General features: G+C 44.5%; 1 protein-coding gene across 3 annotated transcripts in view; it reads right to left on the bottom strand.

Moving 5' to 3' along the window:
* Window positions 1-13927: 13927 nt before the first annotated feature.
* atp11c (ATPase phospholipid transporting 11C) overlaps window positions 13928-17344 on the bottom strand; it is a 218016-nt gene continuing 214599 nt past the window's right edge. For 2 of the 3 annotated variants that reach the window (XM_072271059.1, XM_072271057.1), the window contains exon 30: window positions 15296-15382. Coding sequence is in view for 1 of the 3 variants with exons in the window: in XM_072271058.1 (XP_072127159.1) it covers window positions 15290-15382 (93 nt within the window). In the remaining 2 variants the exon portion in view is untranslated. Of the gene's footprint in view, window positions 15383-17344 lie in introns of all 3 variants that reach the window. The other variant, XM_072271058.1, reaches the window with a different exon arrangement.

The following is a 17344-nucleotide window of genomic DNA, read 5'->3' as shown; positions in this document are numbered from 1 at the left end:
CCACTTTGGCAAGTATCACAGCTTGTAAATGCTTTCTGTAGCCAGCTAAGAGTCTTTCAATTCTTGTTTGGGGGATTTTCGCCCATTTTTCCTTGCAAAAGGCTTCTAGTTCTGTGAGATTCTAGGCCCGTCTTGCATGCACTGCTCTTCTGAGGTCTATCCACAGATTCTTGATGATGTTTAGGTCGGGGGACTGTGAGGGCCATGGCAAAACCTTCAGCTTGCACCTCTTGAGGTAGTCCATTGTGGATTTTGAGGTGTGTTTAGGTTCATTATCCTGTTGTAGAAGCCATCCTCTTCTCATCTTCGGCTTTTTTACAGACGATGTGATGTTTGCTTCCAGAATTTATTTGCTGGTATTTAATTGAATTCATTCTTCCCTCTACCAGTGAAATGTTCCCCGTGCCACTGGCTGCAACACAAGCCCAAAGCATGATCGATCCACCCCCATGCTCAACAGTTGGAGAGGTGTTCTTTTCATGAAATTCTGCACCTTTTTTTCTCCAAACAAAGCTTTGCTCATTGTGGCCAAAAAGTTCTATTTTAACTTCATCAGTCTACAGGACTTGTTTCCAAAATGCATCAGGCTTGTTTAGATGTTCCTTTGCAAACTTCTGACGCTGAATTTTGTGGTGAGGACGCAGGAGAGGTTTTCTTCTGATGACTCTTCCATGAGGTCATATCTGTGCAGGTGTCGCTGCACAGTAGAACGGTGCACCACCACTCCAGTCTGCTAAATCTTCCTGAAGGTCTTTTGCAGTCAAACGGGGGTTTTGATTTGCCTTTCTAGCAATCCTACGAGTAGTTCTCTCGGAAAGTTTTCTTGGTCTTCCAGATCTCAACCTGACCTCCACCATTCCTGTTAACTGCCATTTCTTAATTACATTACGAACTGAGGAAACGGCTACCTGAAAATGCTTTGCTATCTTCTTATAGCCTTCTCCTGCTTTGTGGGCATCATTTATTTTAATTTTCAGAGTGCTAGGCAGCTGCTTAGAGGAGCCCATGACTGCTGATTGTTGGGACAAGGTTTGAGGAGTCAGGGTATTTATAAAGCTTTGAAATTTGCATCACCTGGCCTTTCCTAATGATGACTGTGAACAAGCCATAGCTCTAACAAGCTAATTAAGGTCTGAGACCTTGGTAAAAGTTATCTGAGAGCTCAAATCTCTTGGGGTGCCCAAACTTTTGCATGGTGCTCCTTTCCTTTTTTTTCCCACTCTGAAATTGTACAAAACAAAAATTATACACTAATCTTGCTTAAAATGTTGAAAAGAGTGTTTCATCTTTAACTTTATGACTTTTGGAGATCGGTTCATCTTCTCCTTTCTGAACTATTCACAGTAACAGAAATTTTGACCAGGGGTGCCCAAACTTTTGCAGGTCACTGTATATCCCACTTTATGTACATACTCTTAGTCTATGTATATAAGCTAATCTTATATATATTGCACCTTAAATAATATTTTATTAATTTGTTTGTGGTAATATTTTGTTTGATGTATTGATAGGTGGATAGATAGAGAGATAGATACTTTATTGATCCCAAAGGAAATTACAGTGTCACAGTAGCATTACAAGTGCACAGATATACAAATATTAGAAAAGTAAGAAAGAATAAAAAATAAGTTATCTTAAAAATAAGATGTACATGATTTACAAGATTTCCAAGTTCACACTGATCAGATGGAAGTACAAGAAATACCATGATAGTATACAGTACACATTCACACCGTCCAGATAAGAAGTGATGGTGGTATTGCACAGTATGGTACAGGGAGTCTGCAATAGCAGGGTCTGGTAAACAGAGTTAAACAGAACTTAAACAGGGTTCTGGTAAACAGAGGTTAATAACAGTCTGACAGGAGGGGTCATCACTTCCCCAACTATAGGTTCGCTCATTATAGAGCCTAATGGCTGAGGGTAAGAATGACCTCATATAGTGCTCTTTGGAGGAGCACAGTTATCTTAAGTTGCCATGTGTGTATATGGAAATGCTGAGGTGGGAACGTTTAGCGATTTATGGGAAGCATCTGAGAGCACAATTATTGTTTCTACTGATTAACAAGCATGAGACTGGAGATGATAAAAATGAGGAATGGAGTTTGAAGATGCCAGAGGGTTACTGGAACATGGATTCCATCACCACGTGGTAAAAGGCAAAGACAGGAACAAGCCATTGCATCAGGGCAGTTCTGTTGATCAGGAAAAATGACTATTTGGAAAGGAGGAATATAGAGAAAAAGCTAAAGCAGCCGCAGAATGCATGAGACCATTTTGCATTAGTTATACAACGGGTGCAATAGTACCTCTGAAGATGTACACCAACCTCCGTACGGCTTTGCCTAGATTGGTAGTATTTTTTAAGGGGAAAACCAACAGTGCTAAGTAGGGTACTATTCAATTTCAGTGGTTCATTGGTGAGACTGGCAGCAGGGGAGCCGTGTGACCCTAGTTGTTGTGCAGACCAGGCCCTCATGCTGCAATGTCGCCCATTGCAGGCACCCAATGGTGGAGACACCATAGGCGGTGTGGGAGAGAGCAGAGGCATGGCGGGTGCACTGGAGTCCATGCTGTGTTGGGAGCTGGCCCCACCCATCAGTGCTCCTCTCCAGTGTTCACTCGGTGGATGACAAGCTGGATTGCATTCGTCTGTAACTGGACTAGCACGTGATGAGGAACTGCTGCATGCTTGTTCTTACAGAAACGTAGTTCCAGGACAACATCCCATTCACCATCAGTCTATAGGCCATGACACTTAGGGACTTGGGCTGTATATATATTTTTTGGTTGTATGTAAATATATGCACCGAGTGTTTTGTATGACTGTTGGTACTGTGCACCTTGGCCTTGGAAGAACACTGTTTTGTTTGGCTGCATACAAATGTTTGGTTGAATAACAATTAAACTTGAAGTTGATTTTATGTTGGAAAATCAAAGTCTAAATTGAAATAGGTCCAGAATGACATGAGTCTTGGCAGACTCTCACTCTCCTGTGGGAAGGGGGAAAGCAACACACCGAGAGCAGGAACAGCAAAATTGACATTTACAGATCAGATGTATCAGCACCTAGTGCTATGGGCATGTGCAGGACATACCTGTCCTACCATGTCAGCTCCAGTGGACTGGGCAAATGAGACCTACAGTGGGATCCAATGGCAAAGGAAAGTGGTTCTGCAACACTCCCTGGAGAGTGAAAGGCAATGATGAGGCATGGTATGGTTATCCACTACAACCAAGAAAGACCCCAACTGTGATGACTACTTGTATCACTGGACCCAGATCTCAAAGATCAAGGGAGTGGAACTGCCCCAGTGCAGTGGCTTTTCTGCTTTAATAAAACGGTCCCGCACAGTTTTCCTGACATTGTTGGAAATGACGGACAGCCACCAATACCATCTAATGGTGTAACAATTCAGCTCCATTACAAGATCTCGTCCATGTCAGGTCTTCACCATCCCCCCGACCCCTTCTCTGAGGCAGAACATTCTGTCCTCAGTAAGGGCCTCACCTTTGTCCCCTGTGCCCACACCTCAGTGAGTTCCACACCCACCATGACACTGAACTCTTCTTCCGTCGCCTCTGTCTCTGTGCCTTCTTCTTTGGCAAGGATTCTCCACACCGCACTGATGACCCCTTCTCCTGTCTTCAACCTTCCTCCTCTTCCTGCATACCCAGCTCTGGATCTTTTCATTGCCAACTGCCGAAGAGACATCAACCGTCTAGACTTCAACACTCACTTCTCTAATTCCAACCTCACTCCTTCCAAATGCTTTTCTTTTCACTCCCTCTGCACTAACCCTAACCTCACCATCAAAACCGCAGATAAGGGGAGTGCTGTAGTAGTCTGACAGACTGACTGCTACTTTTCTGAGGTCCAGCTACAACTGTCAGACACCTCCTCTAACTTACCCCTCAAATAGGGTCCCACTAAAGAACACCAGGCCATTGTCTCCAACACAATCACCGACATAATTAACTCTGGGGATCTCACATCCACTGCCACCAACCTCTACTTCCTTCACCCTGCATCTCCCATTTCTACATCCTACCCAAGATCCACACACGTGCCTGTCCAGGTGGACCTATTATTTAGTCATAGTCATACTTTATTGATCCCAGGGGGAAATTGGTTTTCGTTACAGATGCACCATAAATAATAAATAGTCATAGAACCATAAATAGTTAAATAGTAATATGTAAATTATGAAATAAGTCCAGGACCAGCCTATCGGCACAGGGTGTCTGACCCTCCAAGAGAGGAGTTGTAAAGTTTGATGGCCACAGGCAGGAATGACTTCCTATGACGCTCAGTGCTGCATCTTGGAGGAATGAGTCTCTGGCTGAATGTACTCCTGTGCCCACCCAGTACGTTATGTAGTGGATGGGGGACATCGACCAAGATGGCATGCAACTTAGACAGCATCCTCTTTTCAGACACCACCATCAGAGAGTCCAGTTCCATCCCCACAACATCACTGGCGTTATGAATGAGTTTGTTGATTCTGTTGGTGTCTGCTACCCTCAGCCTGCTGCCCCAGCACACAACAGCAAACATGATAGCACTGGCCACCACAGACTCGTAGAACATCCTCAGCATCGTCCGGCAGATGTTAAAGGACCTCAGTCTCCTCAGGAAGTAGAGACGGCTCTGACCCTTCTTGTAGACAGCCTCAGTGTTCTTTGACCAGTCCAGTTTATTGTCAATTCGTATCCCCAGGTATTTGTAATCCTCCACCATGTCCACACTGACCCCCTGGATGGAAACAGGGGTCACCAGTACCTTAGCTCTCCTCAGGTCTACAACCAGCTCCTTTGTCTTTTTCACATTCAGCTGCAGATAATTCTGCTCACACCATGTGACAAAGTTTCCTACAGTAGCCCTGTACTCAACCTCATCTCCCTTGCTGATGCATCCAACTATGGCAGAGTCATCCGAAAACTTCTGAAGATGACAAGACTCTGTGCAGTAGTTGAAGTCCGAGGTGTAAATGGTGAAGAGAAAGGGAGACAAGACAGTCCCCTGTGGAGCCCCAGTGCTGCTGATCACTCTGTCGGACACACAGTGTCATTTCAGCTTGTTCTTGCCCCACTAAACTAATACCTGCATACCTTGACTTAGTTTTATCCCCCCGGTTTGATCTCTTCCTACCTACATCTGTGACAGTTCACATGCTCTTGATCTTTTCAAAGATTTCAAGTTCCCTGGCCCCAAGCACAGACCCAATCAGTTCCCTCCACCACTACTCTCCTTTGTCTGGCAGAACATCCTCATTCTCAATAACTTCTCCTTTGGCTCCCCCCCATTTCCTTCAAATAAAAGGTGTAGCCATGGGCACTTGCATGGGTCCCAGCTATAACTGTTTTTTTGTCGGCTAAGTGGGACAGTCTATTTTCCAAGCCTACACTGGTGCCACTCACTGACTTTTCCTGTGCTATATCAACAACTGCACTGCTGCTGCTTCCTGCACCCAAGTGGAGCTCATCAACTTCGCCTCTGACTCCCACCCTGCCCCCAAGTTTACCTGGTCTACTTCCGGCTCCTCCCTCCCCCTTTCTTGATCTCTGGAGACAGCTTATCTACTGATGTCCATTGTAAACCCACGGACTCTCACAGCTACCTGGACTATACATCTACCCACCCTGTTACTTGTAAAAATGCCAATCCAATACTCTTAATTCCTCCGTCTGCTCTGAGGCTGATGCTTTCCACTCCAGAATGAAGATGTCCTCCTACTTCAAAGGGGCTTCCCTTCCTCCGCCATCAACGCTGCTCTCAAACCACACCTCTTCTATTTTGTACGTCTGCCCTCACCCCATCCTCCCGCCATACCACCAGGGATAGGGTTCCTCGTCCTCACCTACCACCCCACCAGCCTTTGTGTCCAGCATATAATTCTCCAGAACTTCCACCATCTCTAACAGGATCCCACTGCCAAGTACATGCTTTCCTCCCCCCTCCCCACTCTCTGCTTCTGCTTTCTGCAGGGATCACTCCGTATGTGACTCTCTTGTCCATTCGTCTCTCTCCACTGATCTTCCTCCAGGCACTAATCCTTGCAAGCAGAATAAGTGTTACATCTGCCCCTACACCTGCTTCCTCAGGGCCCCAAACAGTCCTTCCAGATGGTGGTAGCACTTCACCTGTGAGTCTGTTGGGGTCATCTACTTTCTCAGGTGCTCCCTACGTTGGCGGGTCCCGACGAAGGTTGGGAGACTGCCTCACCGAGCATCTATGCTCTGTCCACCAGAAAAAGCGGGATCCCCCAGTGGCCACCTATTTTAATTCCACTTTCTAATCCCATTCTGATGTTATCCACTGTAAAGATGAAGCCACACTGATGCTGGAGGAACAACACCTTATATTCTGTCAGGGTAGCCTCCAACCTGATGGCATGAACATCGTTTTGCCAAACTTCTGGTAATGCCCCACCCCCACCTTCCCCATTCCCTTTTCCTTCTCTCACCTTATCTCCTTACCTGCCCATCATTTTCTCTGATGCTCCTCCCACTTTTCTTTCTTCCATGGCCTTCTGTCCTCCATCAGATTCCCCCTTCTCCAGCCTTGCATCTTTTTCACCAATCAACTTCCCAGCTCTTCCCACCTCCTCCCCTTCCAGTTCTCCTATCACCTTGTGTTTCTTCCTCCCATCTCCCAACCCCCAACCTTCTAATTCTGACTCCGCATCTTTTTCTCTCCAGTCCTGATGACGGGTCTCGGCATGAAACATCAACTGTTTATTCTTTTCAATTGATGCTTCCCGGCCTGCTGAGTTCCTCCACCATTTTGAGTGTGTTGCTTGATTTCCAGCATTGGCAGATTTTCTCATTTGCCATTACACGGTTACTCACTTTCTCCAGAAGAAACAAAACCCACTTTGAATGTAATGTTGTATCAAGGCATTTGACAAGGTCCCACATGGGAGGGTGATGCAAAAAAGTAAAAACACGTGGGACACAGGGTTATTTTAGGAAATTGGATACAAATCTGTCTCACTGGTAAGAGGCAAGAGAGTGGTATTGGAGGGCAGTACACACAAAATGGCAGAGGATCTCAGCAGGTCAGGCAGCATCTATGAAGGGGAATAAGGAGCTGATATTTCTTGACGAGACCCTTCTTTGACTCAACTGGAAAGGAAGGGGAAAAGCCACAATAAGGTGGGGGCAAGGAGAGGAGTACAAGCTGGCAGGTGATAGGTGAAGCCAGGTGAAGGGGAAGGTGGGTGGGGGCAGATGGATGAAGTGAAAAGCTGGGAGATGATAGGCAGAAGGGGTTAAGGACTACTCCACCATGGATGGTCCTAAGCCCGGCAGTGAAAGGATGGCTGGACATGGGACAAGCAACCTCATTTTGTAAAATCCCGGAGCAACAGAAGCTCCAAAGACCTCAGCTCCATCAAAGGAAGATGCAAGAAGGACTACACCTGAAACTACAACTTGGAAGACTGGTCCAGGATAGAGGACTCCAGGGAGCTGCTGACGGTGGCCTATACCCTAGTAGAGGTAACGGGCTTAAGTAAGTAAAGAGCCTTTTTCACCTCTCACCTCACAGCTTATTCTTCACACTCTTGGAGAGTGATTTGCAGATTGGAGGACTGTGACCAATAGTGAGCTGGAGGGATTGGTACTGGGTCCTCTGCTGTCACATACATTGGTTTAGATGGGATGGACGTGGCATGATGAGCATATTCACAAATTGCACCAGAATTGCTGGTACAGTGGACAGTGAAGGTGGTTATCCAAGGTTACAATGGGAAAAAGATCAACTAGGGAAATAGGTAAGGGAATGGCGGATGGAACTTAGATCAGACAAATGCCAAGTTGGGAAGTTAAACCGGGCAAGCACATATAGTGAATTGTTGGGCCCTGGAGAATGATGTAGGACTAAAAGACCAAGGTGGACAAATACCTTAATTCTCTAAAAACAGGAATGCAGGTAGGCACACAGGTGAAGACTGGTACGGCACACTTGCTTCGGCACTGAATACAAGTTCATAGGTCATAGGTTAAGGGTGAAAGGTGAAATATTTAAGGGGAACATGAGGAGGGAACTTCTTCAGTCAGAGGGTGGTGAGTGTGTGGAACAAACTAACAGAGAAAATGTGGATGTGGGTTCGATTGCAAAATTGAAAAGAAGTTTGTATAGGTATACAGATGGGAGGGGTATGGAGGGCTATGGTCCAGGTGCAAGTTGATGGGATGAGGCAGAATAATAGTGCTGCACAGACTAGGTGGGCCAAAGGGCCTGTTTCTGTGCTGTAGTGCTCTACGACTCTATGAGATTGGAATGTTATGTTATAGTTATAGCCACCTATAACTTATAGTTGGATGAGCTGCACTTGTCAGATTGTGTGCAGTTTTGGTTTCCTACACCATAGGAAGGATGTGATTTAGTTGGTGAGTGTGCAGAAAAGATTCATAAGGATGTTAATTGGATTGGGCTACCAGGATGGATAGGTTAGGTTTGTTTACCCATAATATAGGATGGTCAAAGTCAGCACCGGTGGACTGGGCAGATGAGATCAATAGTGAGATCCAATGGCCAGAAAGGCAGTTCTGCAAAGCTCCATGGACAGCAAAGGGTGGGTCAAGGTACCGAAAGTCATGGTCATTCACTGCAACCAAGTGTAGCGACGATGCCCCAATTGACTCCGGTTCGTCTCGTGTGAATTGGCGTTGACCCTGCCAACTCTGTAATCGTGTTGGTGTGGATACTGTGTGATTGCACCCTGGTACAAGCCTATGGCATAAAATATCAGACGGTACACAATAGGCAAGTAAATGATTACACTTTATAATGATCGCTTGGTGATGGGTTAGTAGAAACAAATGAAATAAAGGTGCCAAATCAATAAATTTTATCAGTTTTGTGCACAATAATTCGTTGAAGCTCACAAAATTGGGTATCCGTTCCTCCCCTCGATCTCCTCCGAACTCCGTTGACACTCGGCTGGGATCTCTCCCGGTGATCTACCAGAGCGCTCGACTCACGTCCGACCTCTTCTCTTCTCCTCCACCAAAAGCCCGCACTTCTCCTCCGGTTCCCGCACATAAAGGTAGAATAACATGATTTCCATTGGCTAGCAAACGAATACAAGTCCCGTTATCACTAATTATAACCCAAACATGCTGCTACAGAGAACCCCTTACTCAGCAGTTAACAGCACAGAGAAGCCGTTTTGTCAGCCTTAACAATTAACATTACGATGGGTATTACTGACAACCCTACCTTTTCCACCCACCGAATTTAGTCATGTCGTCATGACGTTCAAATAATTTGCCAACCCTTCCTGCGAAACACAAAGCCCAATCCAAGTGCGGAAAGCAGTGACATAGCTCCCCAAAACAGTGGAGACCACGCCCTGTTCCCCAGGTGCTACATAGGCCAACCTCTCTGGGGGGTTCCTACTTCTCTGAGACCTGCGTACCCCCTCTTCTAACTCTTTCACCTCAGACACTACAGGGGACCCTTGGGAGTGATGTGGCGAACCCTCCTGTGAGCGGTCACTCAAACCTCTCTGCACCCCAGAACCATCTGGCTCTCGTTCAGGTCCAACATCCTCTCCTTCCACACCCGCAGTACCACCGACTGCTCATCACTAACACCCCCCTTACCCTGTCTAACCCAGTGGGGGAAGGGCCAGGAGTCTCTTTCTCCATTACGAGAGCATCAGCGAACGGCAACCGGTACCCAATCATCCAAATCATCATCCTCCGAATCAGTATTCCCCGCAGGGTCCGGGCCCAGGCCCGTCTCTTCCGGGGTGTTCTTTTCCGTCACCCCGCGGGTACGCAGAGCCCTTGTACTATGTTCAGACACTACGTCAGGCTCCCGCTCTACCTGTACATCTTGCCCCAGGGGCAACAGGTGATTCCGATGGAGAATCTTGAAAGGCCCCTTTCCATCCTCGGGCCGCACGCGGAAGACCGGTAAGTTTGGCATCTGACTCTCCACCACATAGGGCGTGGCTGCCCAAGGATCAGCCAGCTTGTGCTTTCCAGGTAATCCCAGATTCCTTATGAGGACTTGGTCTTCCAGTAGGAGTTGAGAGAACTTTACTTTCTGGTTATACCTCCTCTTATTTCTCTGATTCTGCCAGGCGCAGGTTCTGAAGCCTCCCTAAAAGCCCCACCGTGCTCCCCGTCAGACCAAAAGCCTCCTCCAATACTTTTAGATACTCAGTCAGAGAAGCATAAGGCTGATTAACCTTCACACCTCTTACTACCTCAGCTGCCACTCCCCTCAAACATTCAACCAATCGCTCTCTTTTCTCCCTCCGAACACTACCACTCACCTAACAGCTGACACGCGTGCTCTTCCATGTCTCATAATCATCTTCCCCTTCGGAGGTGGGAGTCCTCCCTGAGAAAACTCTCAACTCCTGACGAGGACCCGCCACCTTGTTCACCAGGGAGTTAATAGCTGAGGCCAACTCGGAGCCTTCACCCTTCTGTGGGGGATGGGGACTAAGTAAATCTTCCAAATCTGACCACTCCCTTCCTTCATCCCTCAGAAACGATAAGACCCGGTCTCTAAAATCTCGCCCCCAGCGTCAGGCATCTCCTCCGACGTCCCATCAAACCCTTCCTCCGTGACAATGTGCACGCCCTACAGCCCCGCCTCACCAGGGTCATCGATAGACACTGGCAGTCCCGTTGCTGTGACATCAGCACTAGTCTGAACTAACACAAAGCCGGTCTCCGCCATTTTACCAAACTTTCTGGCTACGATTTCAACTTTACCTACAGTTTTTACTGTACTCAGCCATTAAATTAACACTTCCTCCGAGGTATGCATATCCACCCCACTTAATACGCAGGCATGATTAACCAGTACTTCCTCGATCTCCCACCAGCGCTCAATCTTATCCGGGTCCATCTCCACTAATTTAACCCGGGCAAATTACACAGTATCCGTGAAAATTCAAATTCCGCTCGAGCCCCCACAATGTAGCGACTATGCCCCAATTGATTCCCGTTTTTCTAGGGTAAACTGGCGTTGACCCCGCCAACTCTGTAATTGCGTTGGTGTGGATACTGAGTTAGATCAAGTGGAGGATAAAGGTATTCTTTACAAAGCTGAATGGAACCCATGGACAATACCAGTGATCTCAATAGCCAAGAAGAATGGTCTGTCATTATCTGTGGTGATTTTAAGATTACCATCAACCCAGTACTGAAAGTAGATCAAGACTTCTGCCCAAGATAGAGGATACCTTTGCAAACCTCTGTGGGTGCAAACACTTCAGCAAAGTGGAATTAGCAGAGGCCAACCCACAGAAGGAGATGGAAGAAGAGTCCATAAACACTCACAAGAGGCTTTAACACTGTAACAGGCTTATCTTTGGAGTAACATCTGCATCTGCACTTTGACAGAAAGCTATGGACCAGGTGCTGCAAGGCTACCGAGGCACTCAGTGTTATCTGGATGACATCATTATTACCAGTAAGGATGATAAGGAATATCTCCAAAATCTCAAGAGTGTTAAAAAGATTAGAAGATCAAGGACTCACAGCACAGCACCACAACTGTGAATTCTTCAAATCAAGTATCACTTATTGCGGTCCCGTCAAGAATTTACCGAAGTGAGTTGAGAAAACTTAAGCAGTGGTGGATGCCCTAAGGACAAAGAACACATGACAGTTGTGGTCCTTTTCAGGATTTGTGAATTACTTCAACAGGTTACTGCTAAACCTGACTACTGTGCTCCCTCCTTGAACTCACTATTAAAGAACAGGAAGAAACCGCAATGCACAAAGCAATGTGAGGTGTCTTTCCAAAAGGTAAAGAAACTGTACTCACATATTATGATCCACATCATCCAGTGAATTTGTTTGTGATGCATCACTTTATGGTATAGGTGCAGTCATGTCACACTATGAGTTATGGAAGTGAACGCCCTATAGCTCTTGCATCCTGTTCCCCTACCACTGCAGAGAAAAATTATGCAACAATGGCAGAGAGGCCTTGCCTCTGGTTTGGGATGTAAAATGTTTGACCCAGTACTTGTAAGGGAGAGAGTTTACCCTTGTCACTGATCATCAACCACTAGTGTATATTTTCAATCCACAGAAGGGTTTTCCACTAACAACAGTAGCACAAATGCTGAGCTATTTAAACCATCCTTAGTGACAGGAGAGGTACCAGAAGGATGTTTAAAACCGGATGTTAAGCTGTTTAAAAAAGGCTCTAAACATAAACCAGGAAATTATAGGCCAGTGAGTCTGACATCAGTTGTGGGAAAGCATTGGAAGATACTCTAAGGGACCAGATAGCTAAGGATTGGATAGACATGGATTGATAAAGGATACACAGCATGGCTTTGTGCATGGTAGGTCATGTCTAAGCAATCTTACAATTTTTTTGAGGTTACCAGGAAAATGGATGATGGTAAGGCAGTGGATGTTGTCTACATGGACTTCCCACATGGGAGGTTGATCAAGAAGGTTCAGTCACTCGCATTCAAATTGAAGTAGTAAATCGGATTGGACATTGGCTTTGTGGGAGAAGCCAGAGAGTGGTAGTAGAGGGTTGACTCTCTAACTAGAGGCCTGTGACTAGTGGTGTGCCACAGGGATTGGTAAGCCTTCATTGTTTGTCATCTATATCAATGATCTGGATGATGGTTAAATGGATGAGTAAATTTGCAGATGACACCACGATGGGGGGGAGTGTAGTGGAGAGCAAGGCTATCATGGCTTGCAGAGGGATCTGTATCAGCTGGAAAAATGGCTGAAAATGGCAGATGGAATTTAATACAGACAAATGTGAGGTTTTGCACTTTGGTAGGACCAACCACGGCAGGTCATACACAATGAACAGTAGGGGACTGAGGAGTGAGGTATAAGGGGCCTGGGAATACAGGTCCATAATTTGTTGAAAGTTGGGTTGCAGGTAGACAGGGCCGTAAAGAAAGCTTTTGACATATTGGCCTTCATAAGTCAAAGTATTGAGTACAGGAGATAGGATGTTGTTGTTATAAAAATGTTGATGAGGCCTAGTTTGGAGTATTGTGTGCAGGTTTGGTCGCCTACCTACAGGAAAGATGTAAACAAGGTTTTAAAAATACAAAGAAAATTTACATGGATATTGCTGGGAGGACCTGAGTTATAAGGAAAGATTTAATAGGTTAGGACTGTATTCCCAAGATCGTAGTTACAAAACATAACAGTAAATGTGTCTTATTATTTGTTAATTTATTTGTGATACTACTTTATGTGTCGTGTGTGAATTATATGGACTGTGTTGTGCATCTTGGCCTGGAGGAACGATGTTTTGTTTGATGGAATACATGTATACGGTTGAATGACAATGAACTGAATATGAATGAGCAGCACATACAGGGATATGGAATTAATACAACCAATGGCATAGGTATTGATAGGCAAGATGGTTGGTAAACATGCATTAGAGGGTTAGGGTTGCTTGCATGGTGGGGGGATGGTTGGCGCTTCTGCTGGCGCGGGCGGGGGTGGGGGGATTGAGACTTTTTGCCACTGCTTGTGCAAAGCGGGGAGGAGGGTTTCGGAGCTTCATTGTTTCTATCATTCTATGGGGTTTCTTTGTTTCATGGACATCTGTGAAGAGAAATATTTGCAGGTTGTGTTCTGGCATACTACAGACGTTGTAGTTCAAAGTGATCCACAATGGGATAAAATGTAAGCATGAAAATAAAAATAAACGTGAAAATTAAAGACAAAAAAGATTCAGTTAAAAGCAAGGTTTTGAGTGTTTAAGTGTCAACTGAGTCTGCATCCCTTATAGTTTTAGGTATTGAATTTCCCAGTTTAGAAGCTTGGTTCAATAAAGATGACCAATTATTTTTGGAGGGATATTGTTTAAATTTAAGGGGCCAGCGAAAGAAGACTCCAGAGCTCGAGGAGAATTATAAAACAGCAAATATTTCTTAAGAATATGTTTATTCCAGTCTGTTACGGAAGCTTAATTTATTCATATATATTTGTATATGTATATATATATATATATATATATAAAATGTCAGCATATATACTTATCAGTATGTAGTTCAATTAAGATCCAGATTTTGCAGTTTCTTAATAACTAGACTACATCTTATAGACTATTTTTTTTGAATCATAAACATTATCAGGAAAAATGTGAACAATGCTGGTTTATATTCATGCTTAAGACAAGATACCACAGTTATGAGCTCACCCCAAATGCTATTTTACTCATTTCAATTAGATGGTTTAAAACAAAACTGAAGAATTCTGTTAGAGGTATAGACAGGAAATGGATGTCTTCATTATCATTGACAGAATTAAAAAAGAATTTTGCTCATCTATTCAGACCATGGAACATTTAAGCTGCATGAGGTGAAAAGAATATGTTACGAACAAGTTGCCTGGAACAACACACACACACAAAATGCTAGAGCAACTCAGCAGGTCATACAGCATCTATGGAAATGAATAAACTGTCCACATTTCCATACATTTTGGGCCGAGAGCCTTCAGTAGGACTTTAAAGAAAGGTACCAGAACAAAATGATTGTGGGCCGGGGGAATAGAGCACAAGCTAGAATTTTTATAGGTGAATGCAGGCGGGTGGGGATTGGGAGGGCGCGGATAAACTGAGAAACTGGGAGGTGAAGAGGTGGAAAAGGTAAGGGGCTGGAGAATGAATCTGACTGGAGAGGGAGTGGACCATGGGGGAGGGGGGGTTGATGGTACTAGGGGGAGCTGATAGGCAGATGAGGAGGGGAAATAGGAGGGAAGGGGTGGAGAAAATTACCAGAAGTTGAAGTTCATGCCATCAGGTTGGAGGCTAACTTGCCAGGAGTATTTCATTGTGCATTAGTCTAACCCAGATTTAGCAAACAGTTTAATCCACTCAAAAGTATCATTCATTGACAGGTGACATAGCACTCAAGCACAGTAAATATTAATAACATACTTAAAAAATTCAACAATCCCTGATTACTGAAATGGACAGTAAACTGTCACGGATAAATGACAATTCAGACAAGTCATGTCAAATTGTCTTTACAAGGCGTTTGTCAAAAATTGTATTATGCACTGCATTACAAAGCCATAAGACCAGAAGAACTCAGATTAAATTAAAAGTGCATTCTCAGAACACAAATCATTGTATAGTTTCTGATCCATCAGAAACTCTTCACTAATGTAAAATTCATATCCAGATACCCTTCAGGTGTCCATTTGGAATTACTTGCAAGCAGCTGTTAACAACGCTTATCATCAGAGGCACTATTGTGTAGAAAGTGGTTTAATATGAATTTATCACTCCAACTGCTTAAGTACTTCTTCACAGCTTGTTCAAACCATCAGATGTTGGGATGAAAGAACCATCATTAATATATTGAACTGTCAGTAATTCAGGCAGTGTGAGTCTTACATTCTGCAAAGAGGAACACAAAAAATTACTTTGCACTTTTACTGAAATAGCTTGTTAGATACACAAATACAAAAGATACCCCATATCTCTTCTTGCTGCTGCCATCAGGAAGGAGATGCAGGAGCCTTAGGTCCCACACCACCAGGTTCAGGAATAATTATTACCTCTCATCTGTGGGTCTCTCAAACCAGAGGGGATACCTTTACTCACCCCAGCAATGAACTGATTCCACAACCTCTGTACTCATTTCTCAAGGATTCTACAACTCATATTCCTGATATTTATTGTTTATTCACTACTAATATTTTGTTTGTTCCCCTTCTCTTCGTACTTGTACAGTTTGTTGTCTTTTGCACAATCGTTGTTTGTTCATTTCTGTTATGCACAGTTCTTCATTGATTCGAATGTGAATTTTCTATTAACTGTGAATGCCTGCAAGAACCTGAATCACAGGGACTATAAGGTGACGTTCAGTGCCTATGAAAAGTATTCACCCCCCCTTGGAAGTTGCCATGTTTTATTCTTTTACAACATTGAATCACAGTGGATTTAATTCCAGATTTCTACAAATTGGTCTAAATTTATTAAAATTATTAAACACCATTTAACTGATTGCATAATTCCCTTCAAGTCAGTATTTAGTAGATGCACACTTGGCAGCAATTACAGCCTTAAGTCTGTGTGGATAGGTGTCTATCAGCTTTGCACATCTGGACATGCAATTTTTCCCCATTCTTTACAAAACTGCTCAAGTTCTGTCAGAATGCACGGGAATTGTGAGTGAACAGCCCTTCTCAAGTCTAGCCACAAATTCTCAATTGGACTGAGGTCTGGACTGTGACTTGGCCAGTCCAGGAGATTACCTTTGTCATTTTTTAAGCCATTCCTGTGTAGCTTTAGCTTTATGCTTGGGGTCATTTTCTTGCAGGAAAACAAATCTTTTCCTAAGTCACAGTTCTCTTGCAGACTGCATCAGGTTTTCCCTGTATTTTGCTGCATTCATTTTACCCCTTATCTTCACAAGCCTTCCAGGGCCTGCTGCAATGAAGCATCCCCACAGCATGATGCAGCCACCACCATGCCTCACGGTAGGAATAGTGTGTTTTTGATGATGTGTGCTGTTTAGCTTACTCCATACATACTGTACTGTTTAGTCTGATAGCCAAAAAGCTCAATTTTGGTTTCATCAGGCCATAGAGCCTTGTTCCAACTGACTTTAGAGTCTCGCACGTGCCTTCTGGTAAACTAGCCAAGATTTCATGAGTTTTTTTTCCAAACAGTGGCTTTCCCTTTGCCACTCTCCCATAAAGCTGTGACTGGTGAAGCACCCAGGTAACAGTTGTATGCGCAGTCTCTCCCATCTCAGCCACTGAAGCTTGTAACTCCTCCAGAGTTGCCACCGGTCTCTTGGTGGCCTCCCACACTCGTCCCCTTCTTGCATGGTCACTCAGTTTATGAGGAAAGCCTGCTATAGGCAGATTTATAGCTGTGCTATATTCTTTCCATTTCTTGACAATTGACTAACTGTACTCCAAGGGATATTCAGTGACTTGGAAATTTTCTTGTATCCATCTCTGACTTGTGCTTTTCAATAATCTTTTAGCAGAGTTGCTTGGAGTGTTCTTTTGTCTTCATGGTGTAGTTTTTGCCAGGATACTGACTCACCAGCAGTTAGACTTCCAGATACAGGTGTATTTTTACTACAATCAATTGAAACACCTTGACTGCACACAGGTGATCTCCATTTAATAGGAACATAGAAAACCTATCTGCCTCCAGCACCATTGCTGGCAGCCCATTCCACGCACTCACCACTCTCTGAGTAAAAAAACTTGCATCTCCTCTGTACCTACTCCCTAGCACCTTAAACCTGTGTCCTCTTGTGGCAACCATTTCAGCCCTGGGAAAAAGCCTCTGACTATCCACATGATCAATGCCTCTGATCATCTAATATACCTCCATCAG

Source organism: Mobula birostris, chromosome 10 (assembly GCF_030028105.1).
Source record: "Mobula birostris isolate sMobBir1 chromosome 10, sMobBir1.hap1, whole genome shotgun sequence".
Lineage (NCBI taxonomy): Eukaryota > Metazoa > Chordata > Chondrichthyes > Myliobatiformes > Myliobatidae > Mobula > Mobula birostris.
This window is presented reverse-complemented; position numbering and strand designations above follow the sequence as displayed.